Raw genomic sequence first — 13,284 nt, forward strand, 5'->3', positions numbered from 1 at the left:
ACAAACCTATAGCTAAACGGCCCACAAGCAATAAGTATGCTGCCTTTTTAGTTTTTAATTTTCTGTTTTCAAACAAAGTTGTTTTCAAAAAGGTGTTTTTGAAACTGTTTTAATTTTTCAATTTTCAAAAAAAAAAGGAAAAATTGAAAATGAAATAGTTATCAAACAACATCAAAGTATGCTGTCTTTGGCAAAAGGTAGAAAAAAAAACCTACATAGCCCACACATTAGGAAAATATATTTTTTTTCTCAAATGTATTTGTATTCTCAGATGTCTAATTAAAACTCACATATGGGAAAAGGTTCTAAAAAATGGAATAGTATCTTAATCTAATTCTATTATTCTTGTGTTTACAATTAATATATATTTTTTACTTTGCATTTGTGAAGCTTATTCGGTTGATGCGAAAACATTTTAATGGAATCAAACTATAAAGGTAAGATTTAATTCTTCTTGTTAAGCTACAACATTTAGCTAGCCCACGCACTAAAAAATTTATGATTCCTTCCTTGATCAAGGTATTGGAAACACATCAACTACTTCCCCCTAATTTTTTTTTTTCCTTATGTATATAGTAAACGAGGGGGAAGTCAGGAAGTGAAATCATTACAATACACATATGTTAGTAAACATAGGAGAACTAGTAATTTAAATCATTTCAATACCCCATTCCTAATAAGTAAACATGCCATTAGAGAGACCAATTTGAGAAAAAAGCCCTTGCTAACAACTAGTCAATTTCTAATTGGTTCTTAGTGTGTTTCCATTTTTTCATTTAAAATTAAAACTACACCATTAGGTTTTTCCAAAGTATTTGGACTTGAAGGGTTTTTTCTAAAATGTTTATATATTAAGCGCTTATATGTGAAAAGCCAAAAAAACAAACTCAAAACAAAAGCTTACACATTGACCCACCTATAAGTAACTGATCTTTTTTTTGTTAAAAAAACTAAGCTGATCACACAACCTAATTTCTATATATAAAAAAATTAAAAAAAAATTACATGCATTAACAATCTATTACTCTACACTTTTATAAGTAGAGTATCAAAGCCCTTCTCATCTGGAACACCGCATCAATATGCAAATCAAAAACTTATCACAAAAGAGAGAGAATTGAAAATAGCCATACATATTGTCCAGCAGGAATTGTATGTACTCATTACTTTAATTTTTATCTTCTAAAATAAAACTAAAACATTCAAAAGAAGCGAATTTCCCAACAATCACGCCTCCCAACCCAACACCCGTAATCTACCAGCCAAAACCGTGACCGCACCCCTTTCTCTTGCTCTTGCCCACCTTATATTGTTGGCAGTGGGGTTTAGGTGGAAGCTTTGGTGTTTGTGTTAATGGCTGAGACTTTGGTAACTAGAAATAAGTTCGAGATTCGACAACCTCAAATTTGGGGTCTGGGTTTGGGTCTGGAAATAGTAGGCGGCAGTGGTGATTTGAAGGTGGGGTTAATTGTAGGAAAAAAACTTACTTGTAACGAAGATAGAACTGTTTTGCTATCTCCGGCTAATAACATAATGACATGTGGAAAAATTATCTCGTTGTATGAGAGTGTTGAGGCCCAAAAAATCCTGGGTTGGTCTTGAATAAATTCTCGGCCCAAGATGATATATTATTGGGAAAAAGTCTTGATTTAAAGTATACAGAAGTCGGCCATGCGCAAGCCATATCATGCCAAAAAGATCTACCGTGCTAAAAACTAAGAGTAAAATTATAAAAATGCATTTAGTCCCGCGAACCCATGCCAATCATCTTATAATACTTGAAAAGCACGCCAAGCAACACGCCATGCCAAGAAATTATTATCCCACAACAGGCTTAAGTGGGCCCAAGCCACTCGGATGCCCGGGGCTTGCTTGAGTGGGTTGTGGCATGGATGGTAACAAGTTATCATGGGGCCCATCAATGGGCCAAGAAATGGAAGTCTCGGGTCGCTTGGGGGCCTCGAGACTTAAGCCCATTTCTTAGGCCCAAACATGGGTAAGCACAAGAAAGGAAATGGATCATTGCCTCAACCAAAATAGCCCATTAATCCAATAAACTAGCCAAAATAGCCCATTGACCCAATTAGAACAAAGCTAGCCAAAATAAGCCCAACACTTGTCAAAGCTATCCCATCCATTGGATAGATCTTGTGGTTGTCCCAAAAGCCAACATGATTAGGATAAAACCAGCCCAAGCCCTGGCACTTGGTTTGAAGACAAAACCACCAGGGAACATTGGAAAGCTACACGTGAGTGGCTGCTGGGAACGAGTTCCAAATGCAAGAATTCAAGAAACCAAGGGATTTTGGCATGAAAGGGAGGATGCCATCTCTTAAACCAGCGGGCACGTTCACTTTCTTTCCTTCCTCAGGTTTGGCCATGGAAAGGGGAAGAAAGATGAGAAAGAAGATGGGTGAAAAGGGGGAGCTCCTCTCTGAGGCAGCCACTGGAAGAAACTTGGAGCACCCAAAATCTCTGATTTTATGGTAATTGGCAGAGATGATCTTGCCACCATGAGAAAAGTCAAGAAGGAGGAGCAGAAAGGAAGAGGAAAACCTAGCTAAGTTGAGAAGAAACCATTAGGGTTTCTTGGAGAAGAACAAACCCCAGCAACTATAAAAAGGGCTTCTCCTACCCAACACAAAACCAACCCACAACCTTCAGAGAGCAAGCTTTCTCTCTCAAACCCAGCAAATTTTCGTGCTTAGCTAGCCCATTTCCCCATCTCCCCTGCTTTGGCAAAATCGCTACAGTTCTAACAGAGTCTCCGCTAAGCTGCTGGAAGCTACGAAAATCACCCAAAATTCTTCATCAAACCTCCTTAGAGCCTCCCTCCTCTTCCACTAGAGCCTCTAACCTCCATAGGAACTCACAAACTTCCTTTTTTTTCCAAAGTGCTAAACTCATGATAACTTTGCTCTCATGCCACATGCCCTTCATGCCAAGCCTAAAAGCTTATCTGTGAACGTGAGGAAATTATTTGTGAAATTGCTGTAGTTGGAGAAGATAACCAAAATACTTCCTAAGGCTTTGCTGCCCTTTCGAAGCATTTTGGGGCTTAATTTCGAACTCAAACAAAGGGGACAACTTCATTAGCCCAGCCCACTTGCTGCCAGAAGAAAAAGACCCCTACAGAGAGTCTCTCCTTAATTGTCCACGTGACTAAGTTATGACACGTGAACAAGTTTTACCACAAGAATATATATTGTACTACACTATATATAATTACCAGGCCTTAAACCCTATAAACTTTGAATGTGCTTGTGCTCTACTCTCCCCATATATATAGCTTTGAACGTGCTTTACCTTCTCCATAGGCTTTTTTGAACGTGTTGTATTCTCTAGAAACAAGCGTTCTTCTTTTGGCTAGTTTTGTGTTCTGGTTTTTACTAGCTATATGATGAGCAGTCATATACGATTTCATATTGCTACTCGTGTGGCCCAAGCATGCCACTATCTATCTTTCATCACCCAACGAAATTGGGATGCAATTTTTTTTCCTGCTTTTTCTTGATTTTCAGAAAGAACCTTACCTTCTACTGTTGGAATCTTGGGCTACTGTTGTGGCTCTCCAGTGTGCCTACTCTTTATTAAAAATTAGTCTCTCCGCACGCGCTTTTGCGCATGCGAGAGGCTTATTTTAAAAAAATAAATAAATTTATTTTAAAAAAAGTTAAAAAGTATGAATTTACCATATTATTCTCATTTAATTAATAATTTCAATTCTTAATGTTTGCATTAACCAAGGGCATTTTCTGATATTTTGAATATTTCACCATTATTTGCCTTTTGCTTTATATATATAGATATATATAGATATAGATAATGAACTTTGCTTCTGATGTCTATACCAGACCCACTGAACCTGTTTTATGATTATACAAAGAACAAGCTCGTCCTTAGACTCCATTGGTTAAACTTAGAAAATAATGAAACAAAAATATACACACCCACAAGTAACAAAGCCAGGATTGAAAACAACTGGACAAAGAAAGGCATGTTAAAACAGAATTTTCAACAATGTATCACCATTAGACAAGAAAAAGAAAAATCAATAAAGAAATAGACAGAACAGAGAATAAATGTGGTGGAATAAAAACGTTGAAGCCATTTGTGAATCCAACAACACTACCACTCTGTTTCTCTCCTTTTGTTCAGGCGGATCTGCATATATCCGAAGGCGTATTACGGAAACAACGTTGCCATATGGGTGGAGTAGATTTGTCCAATTCACCTTCACTATGGTTAATCAACTAGACAGACATAAGTCAGAAACAATACGTATATACGTCCAAATTGTTGTTATTTGAAAGGCTTCTAAATTTTAACATTTTCATTTTTAAATTTTGTTTTAATATTTCGGCTGTTTTCTTTTATTTGTTATGGGAATTGCAATTGTTTAATTTTCAGTTTTTATTTTCTGTTTATTGCCTTAATTTTTATGATTTAATGTGTATGAATGTTATAAGTATTGGATGCCTATAAAAGACCACTCCTCTGTCACAATTTGATTTCTTTATTCTCTTACTTTCATATATTTTCTACTTTCCATATTATTATTTTTGGGCAACGATTTTGTGACTTGGAGATTTCTATTCGATTGTGAACGTGCTCATAGCGGACCTTGAGCTTGCGTATTGGGGGTTGTATCTTGGAGTCTTGTAGACCTTCATTACTTACACATAGGGAGGCTACAAAGGTTTTAGATCAGCGTCTTTGACATGCTTTCACCATAACTAGCTTGCTTTCTTACTCTTGACTTATTTTGCTTATATTTCTTTGTTTCTGTATTTTTACTTTACTTTTAAAGTTTTGTTTTATATAATATTTATATTTAAAGGTTTCGAATAAGAGTTTTACATAAAAGGAAAAACTTAATTTTTAATAACATAAATTTCTCTTTTTTATTCTAAAAAAAACATTGATTAGGGAGTTATGGTCAACTTAGTTTCGATGGTGGCGATGAGAGGAGGGAGGCTTCAATGGTGGCGAGGAGAGGAGGGAGGCTTCGATGGCAGTGAGGAGAGGACGGAGGCTTTGCTGCTGACGGGGTGGGGTGGGTGGGTGGAGACCTCGGCTGGCAGCTTGGTCCTGGGTTCTCCCTTAATTCTCTGTTTTTTTTTTTTTTCATTTTCTTTTTTCTAACCAACTATATACAGCTGCTGCTATAGCTGATTACATAAAGTAACAAATTAATTAATACTTGAGTGGAAAACAAACTTCAGTGGAGGAAAGTAATTAATCGAAGGTGGAATCTTACAAGACATAGCCCATCAGTTGGCTCATTTTTTCTTTGAGATGTGTAGTCCTAGCCTTGAGGCGAGGCCACATTGGTTTGGAGACTTCTTTCCACTTGATGAAATTATAATTTAGAAGTAGCAGTCATATATTAGGTTGATTCGTGAATATATCGCTCTCTTTAAAGAGATCGAAGCAAACTGCTATTTGCAATTTGTGTGATTCAAGCATGAATATCTGATACTAGTAACTGTACCATTATTTGTTGGTTTGATGAGAAAAGTTTGGTTACCCAAACACACAAAGAACGCGGACAATTCCCAAGTCGAAGAGAAAAGTTTGCGTTATTATTCAAAATTGGAATTTGCTGGTGATAATTCATATTCTTTGTCCAACCAAAAAATGAGAAAAGTTATCTTGTACCATTTCTGCCAGTGTGGGTCCCACGCACCCACACGAGTAATTTGAAGAAGTCCACCAACAATTTCTCAAAAGCTTTTGCGTCCAACTTTGCCGAACCCATCCCCATGTGAGGCCATAGAAAAGTTTTCAGCCACAAACAAAGAAGGAACAGTCCTTGAAAGAGAGAGGGTTTTCCAAGGCCAAGATTACAAGTTCATGATATTTAGTCTCAAAAAGCTTCCATACTTGTGTTACAAACCTGTATTTCCAAGTTGTGCTAGCCTAGCTACTTGCAAATCTTGGAATATTTTACTTCATCCAAATCCCTTGCAGTCTGCAGAGAAGATAAAAGACATGGCTTTGATCGGAGAGGCTCTTATCTCTGCTTCCGTCCAGGTATTGTGCGACAGAATTACTTCAGCCCAGTTCGTCGACTTATTTCAGCACAAGAAACTCGATGAGCCACTCCTCATGAAGCTGAAGACGACACTGTTGACCTTATACGCAGTTCTCGATGACGCAGAGGAGAAGCAAATTAAGAAACCTGCTGTGAGGGATTGGCTCGATGAGCTCAAACATGCTGTCTTTGATGCAGAGGACTTACTCGATGAGATCGACACGGAAGCTTTACGATGCAAGTTCGAAGGTGAAGATCAAACTGGAAAATTTACCAACAAGGTGCGGAACTTGCTCTTTTCTTCTCGTAATCATTTTTATCAGAGCATGAATGATAAGATACAAGAGTTACTAGCAAGGTTAGAAAACTTTGTACAACTGAAAAGTGCTCTTGGTCTGGGAGAAGTTGTTGGGAGGAAGGTTTCTCAAAGAACTCAAACAACCTCCTTGGTTCTTGAACCTTATGTATATGGTAGAGATGAAGTCAAAGAAAAGTTATCGAAAGTGTTGCTATCTGATGATGCAGGAAAGGATGCTGTGTCTTTCCTCACCATTGTTGGAATGGGTGGGGTTGGCAAGACAACCCTTGCTCGAATGCTTTACAATGACGATAAGGTGAAAGGGAATTTTACACTTAAAGCTTGGGCTTGTGTTCCAGACTGCGATGATTATATTAAAATTACTAAAACTCTCCTTGAGGCAGTCACTTCAAAGCCTTGTAACATGGCAAATCTGAATTTGCTTCAAGAAGATCTAAGAGAGCAACTGAGGGGAAGGAAATTTTTATTTGTGTTGGATGACCTATGGAATGAGAATAATGAGGATTTGAACTACCTTAGAGCCCTTTTTATTACTTTAGGAACAAGGGGAAGTAAAGTCATTATAACAACACGGAACAAAAATGTAGCATATGTCATGCAAAATGTTCATATTCAATACTTAGAACCATTGTCGCAAGAGGACTGCTGGTTATTACTTGCAAAACATGCATTTGGAAATGAAAAGTGTAGTGCACATTCAAACTTGGAAGACATTGGAAAGCAAATTGCAATCAAGTGCAAAGGGTTGCCTTTAGCTGCACAAACACTTGGGGGTTTGTTACGTTGCAATATAGATTTCGAGTACTGGAATAGAATACTAAATGACAGTTTTTGGGACCAACCCTATGATACAACTAACATTCTTCCGGCTCTAGGGTTGAGTTACCATTATCTTCCTGCTCAGTTGAAACGATGCTTTGCTTATTGTTCAATTTTTCCAAAGGATTATGAGTTTGAAAAGGAAGATATAGTTCAATTATGGATTGCAGAAGGTATAATTCCAAAAGCTGAGAATGGAAAAAGGATGGAAGCATTGGCTAGAAGATACTTTGATGAGCTGTTATCACGATCGTTGTTTCAAAAGTCAAGGAAATTCAGCTTCATTATGCATGATCTCATTAATGACTTGGCTATGTTCATGTCTCAGGGGTTTTGCCTTAGGCTCGAAGTTGGGGCATCCTGTGAAGTTAAAAGAGCTCGTCATTTGTCATATGCTAGGGGAAGATTTGACGCTGCTCCAAGATTTGAACCATTATATGAGGCTAAATGTTTGCGGACCTTCCTACCTACCTCTTTAAATCCATATATATATTGGAGAAAACAATTTGTAAGTAAAAAAGTTTTGCAAGATTTGTTGCCATCATTAAGATGTTTACGGGTGTTATCATTGTCACATTATCAAAATGTCACTGAGTTACCTGATTCTATTGCAAACCTTATTCACTTGCGCTACTTGGATATTTCCCATACCGCAATTGAAAGGTTACCTGGGGCACTTTGCAATCTCTACAACTTGCAGACATTACTATTGTCAAATCGTTCCTCACTCCTTGAATTTCCTGCAGACATTAGAAAATTGATTAATTTACAGAAATTGGCGTTGGGAGGTTGTAGTTCTCTAAATAAATTGCCTGCAGGCATGCAGGAGTTGGCTAATTTGCATCATCTTGATGTCAGTGGAACTAAAATTGAAGAGATGCCGGTGCAAATGGGTAGACTGAAAAGTTTGAGAACATTGACTGCATTTGTTGTGGGCAAATCTACTAGGTCAGGCATAAGAGAACTGAGGGAGTTCCCGCAACTTCGAGGAAAACTATCAATTTTGAAGCTACAAAATGTAGTTGATGCGAGGGATGCACTGCACGCCAATATGAAGCACAAGAAAGATCTCAAGGAGTTAGAGTTTTCATGGGGTGCAGAGGATGCTGATGATTCCCAAAAGGAGAAAGATGTACTCGACAAGCTCCAGCCTTGTGTGAATTTGGAGAAATTATCCATCAAATTCTATGGTGGAACCAATTTTCCGAATTGGTTAGGAGACTCATCTTTTTCTAACATACAAGTCATGCATCTCAGTGACTGTAGTTATTGTTGGTCACTCCCACCAGTTGGGCGACTACGGGCACTCAAAGAGCTCTGCATAGAAAGAATGAAGTTTGTGAAGATGATTGGCGTTGAATTCTATGGCAAAAATGGAGCTAATCTGACTCAGCCATTTCAATCTCTGGAGAAGCTAGAGTTTAGGGAGATGCTAGAGTGGGAGGAATGGGTACCAAGTGGAAGTGCAAGTGGAGGTGAATATGGTCCAGACTTTCCTCGTCTCGAGGAGCTGATTCTAAACAAGTGTCCGAAGCTGAGAGGAAGTTTGCCTTGTGAGCTACCTTGCTTGAAGAAGCTTACGGTGTCTAGGTGTGAGGTTTTACATGATGGAAGGGCGACTACCACAACTACCAATAGTCTTAACTATAAATCCCTTGAAGAATTGGAAATAAGTGGTGGATGCCAAACTCTGTTATCATTATTAGAGACAAAGCTCCTGTCCCAACTTGAGATTCAAGATGTTGTTGACGTACAGTGCTTGCCCAACTGCAACCGTCTTCAACATTTGACTCTTCGGAATTGTCCAACACTCTCGTCGTGCCCTAAAGATGGCCTAGCCACTACATTGACATCACTTACTATAGAATATTGTAGGAGATTAGAATTCCTACCTCATGAGATGTTGGCCAAATTAACCTCGCTTGACTCTTTGCGTATAACTAATAGCTGTGATTCAATGAGGTCCTTCCCGTTGGGCATTTTTCCCAAATTGACGAAGCTTCACATTCGTGATTGTGAGAATCTGGAATCCCTTTCCTTGATTGAAGAAGAAGGAGCTGTTGAGAATCTCAGCCATCTCAATGACTTGCATGTCTATAAATGTCCAAAAATGGTGTGTTTTCACGAGGGAGAATTGCCCACTCCCAACTTGATTCACTTTGTAGTCGGTGAATGCGAGAATTTGAAGTCATTGCCCGAACGCCTTCACACCCTCACAGCCCTTCGAGCTTTGTTGATTTGGAATCTTCCGAATCTGGAGTCATTTGCAGAAGATGGGGGTTTGCCTCCCAACCTCCGATGTTTTAGCATTGGGAATTGTGAGAGACTGAGGGCTTCATCAGCGGGAGAGTACTGGGGTTTGCAAGCACTTGTCTCCCTTGAACTACTTCATATCAGAAGTGACCATGTCGTGGAGACGTTGCTCAAGGAACAGCTGCTCCCTACCACTCTTCACGCTCTCAGCATCTCTAATCTATCAACTCTGAAATCTTTGGACGGGAAGGGTCTTGGACACGTCACTTCTCTTCAAGAGCTACATATTTCGGATTGTCGCAGTCTCCAATGCCTGCCAGAAGAGGGTTTGCCGCCATCTCTTTCTTATCTGTGTATCAAATGTTGTCCTGCCCTGGAGAAAAGGTATAAGAATAAGACGGGACAAGATTGGGCCAAGATATCTCACATTCCTTGCATAGAGATAGGCGACGAAGTGATCATATAATATGAGATATTCCATATTTCACTGTCAACCCTCAACTCTCAAATCAAAGTCAGGTCAGGTATGTGCCTTCTCTTACTTTAAAAAACTGCTTCTCTTCTTCTAATTGAATACAAAAACCAAAACACATATTCTCTCTCTTCCAAAAACCCAAACACATGTTGGACATTGCCCAAATTCAATCTCCGAATTTCTAATAATTTCACGCATCTGATCAAAATCATAGCTTTTTGTCATTTGCATTGTCACTGCTTTTTACTGGTCTCATGCTCTTTGTTTTGCCGTGTAGAAAAGGTATCTCACATTCCTTGCATCAAGATAGGCGAAGAAGTGTGATCATAAGATATGAGCTCTCTCCCTCTCGCTCACATACAAAGTACTTAACACAAACACTCAATCTGATTTCCTATTTAAATCTCAGTAAACAACTTATATCCTATTTAAATCTCAAATGCTGAATAATTAGCAGTCTGTTTGCAGGACAACATATCTTCTCTTGGAGAGCTATTCATTTGCAAGGCTTCTTTATGTGTCATTTCCAGAGGAGGGTTTACTATAGCTCTTTGTTTTTCTACGGAACATCTCAACTGGCACATTTTGAGGTACTATTTTTGTAATAAAAATGTACTTGAGTCTCATTTGAGCTAGTTTAAATTGTATACAATGTCTATGGATAACCTGTGAGCTTAAGGTGTAAGATAAAACTCACAGTATATTATTAGGGTTCAACTGGTGACCTTAAGTTGTACTTTCCTAGGTACTGCATGTATATTATCTTAGTATCAACAGGTGGAGGAGAGAGAACATTGAGGAATTACAAAATCTTCTTAGTGAATTAAGCTTGTTTCGGCCCTGTTTGTCACCCCTCTCATTTTCTTTGTTAAGCCTTGGTTTTTTATTAGACATAAGAAAAAAAATGCTTTTATAAGACAGGAGATGAATGCTTTTATATGTTAATGTCGCAGTCAGTCTTCAACCACACTCTGTTTTTAGAATTCATTTATGTTACTAGTGGAGTGCTGCTGTATTTTATATTTCGTTCCTGTAATGTTAGGATGTTTAGCTTGAGTAGTCTAGCTTGTCCAGTAGATAACTTGTCCCTTGTTTTGTAATGTTTTTGTTTCCTCTAATGAAAGCAGGTTTTGCTTATCTTGAACTGCAGAAGCCTACTTTTTGACATAGGTGGCATGGCACAAACTCGCATCCGCATTTCCTTCCCTGTTGGCATGCTGTCTCATCTTTTCTATTCTGTTACCAGCTTGAAGCTTGTGTAGATATGTTATGCTCTTGTAATTCTGATCACAAACATTGCTTGACAAATGGAAAGTCACAATTAGATCTTTTGGTGATCTGGAGGTTTACTTTCTAACACTTGTTTTCGTTTCATTCTTTTGCCTCATCATAACTGTTTAATAACAGCGACGGTTTGGGGTGGGGGGGGGGGGGGGGGAGAGGGGGGACAACAATACAGAATTTAAAATTTCTGATAATCAACAGTAGTTTGCATATATCAGCTGGGACCTGTCTGATTGTATTATGTAATGAATTATTTCTCTTATTGTTTTTGTACTGTTAAAAGGAGTCAGCCACACAAAATAAAAAAGGAGGCCTCTTACTTCATAATTTTTTTCAAAAGTGATCATTCATCCGTTTCTTTTTCAACAATGGAGGAATTTATACTAATCGTCTGGTCCATCGGCTGCTTCATTCCATAGTAGCTTCATCTCCTGTCCTTTGCTTTATTTCTGTTGATGACTGTTTTGTCTGGGTTATTTATTTTCATTTCCTGTCCATTGCTTCATTTCTGTTTGGATTCGTAATTAAATCTGTCCTGAACTTGAACAAGGGTTAGGTTAGCTGTATAATTTGCGGTTTCATATTCACAACTGTCTACATTGATTAAAACCAGCATTATTCTAAGGTTCATTTAGAATGTATTATCACCAAAATTATAAAGTATACTCCTATTACAATTAATTTGTTGATTCTATTTTGGAATTGTAGGAACAGACCAAACATTTTCATACGTGGCATCGCTCAACTCATCATCATTTGGGACAGAAAATCAGCCTTCAGATATCTCATAAGGATTTGTAAACATTTTTCTGTTTGAAATTTTCTACTGGAGGCTAGAAATGCTTCTTATAAGTGGCTGTGTTGCAATTATTTTGTAGGATCAAAGACTCTGCAAAGAGGTAAGAAAGTCATCATCGAGTAACTTTGCTTTTCGAACTTTTTATTTTTATTTTTAAATATCAGTAATAACTGGGAAAGCTTGCATCTCTTTAAATTGCTCATTCTTACATCTTTTATAGTTTGTCGATCTTGGGCAAGTGGAGAGAGAGGCGTCAAGTGATACACAGCAACCATTTTCTGTGAGCTGATTTGATAAAGAGAAATGGTATGCTTTCTTGTCCTAAGCGGTGTGTTCTGCAATTATTTGAAACAAAGGGTGCCGCACTTCAAGTTACTTCAGCCGAGTTCATCAACTTATTTCAGCAGAAGAAACTCGACGAACCACTCCTCATGAACCTGAAGACGACACTGTTGATTTTGTTTGCGGTGCTCAATGATGCAGAGGAGAAGCAAATTGGGAACCCTGCTGTGAGAGAGTGGCTTAACAAGCTCAAGCATGCTGTCTTTGATGCAGAAGACTTACTGGATGAGATTGACACTGAAGCTTTGCGATGCAAACTGGAAGGTGAGGATCAAACCCACAAATTAACCAACAAGGATCTTTTTGATTGTATTATGTAATTAATTATTCTCTTATTGTTTTTGTACTGTTAAAGGAGTCAGCCACACAGAATAAGAAACTACGGATGGGAGCCATCTTATTTCATACTATTTTAAAATCCCTTTCTTTCTCAACAATGGAGGAATTTATACTAATTGTGTAGCTTTATCTATATGGTTGCGGCTGGTTAAGGAGGTAAGAATCAACTGGTTTAACCCTGCGTCCTGTAATGCATTGTTGTGTGTGAAGCTTAAACTTTTGGGGCTATATGGTTTTGGGGAGATGTGATGTAATGACAATTTACTTCGTTGTTTTGTTGGATAGGGATAGAAGGGTCTTTGATGATTTGAAAGGAGAGGGGTGTGGCGGAGAGGGTTCATAGATTAATTTGTCAGCAAGATGTAAAATAATTAACTTTTTGGTTGCTTATTCATTTAAAATCCTATTAACATCAACTTCCAATTTGGATTGGTAGGATCAGACTAAGCAGGTTCATACATTGCTTGCGTCACGTCATCAGCATTTCAGACTGAAAATGGACCTTCAATTGTCTTATGAGCCAATGGATTTTTTGAGATATCTTAAGCACAGCAGAAAATTAACGGATTGATCTACACAAATAGTCTTAAACATGGTTCTGTTGGATGCTGGAAGTG

The 13,284-nt window shown here is 38.2% G+C and overlaps 1 protein-coding gene across 6 annotated transcripts in view; it reads left to right on the plus strand.

Annotated features, from left to right (window-relative positions):
* The first annotated feature begins 5,758 nt into the window (after positions 1-5,758).
* The window catches only part of LOC110763996 (putative disease resistance RPP13-like protein 1), a 32,943-nt gene continuing 25,417 nt past the window's right edge, over positions 5,759-13,284 (plus strand). For 4 of the 6 annotated variants that reach the window (XM_088249067.1, XM_088249069.1, XM_088249068.1 and 1 more), the window contains exon 1: positions 5,759-9,952. In XM_088249067.1, the coding sequence (XP_088105193.1) occupies positions 5,857-9,894 (4,038 nt within the window). In that variant the 5' untranslated portion in view covers positions 5,759-5,856 and the 3' untranslated portion in view covers positions 9,895-9,952. The remainder of the gene's footprint in view (positions 9,953-13,284) is intronic. The other 2 variants (XM_088249065.1, XM_088249070.1) reach the window with 2 other exon arrangements.

The sequence above is a fragment of the Prunus avium genome, chromosome 2 (assembly GCF_965620075.1).
Source record: "Prunus avium chromosome 2, drPruAviu1.hap1.1, whole genome shotgun sequence".
Lineage (NCBI taxonomy): Eukaryota > Viridiplantae > Streptophyta > Magnoliopsida > Rosales > Rosaceae > Prunus > Prunus avium.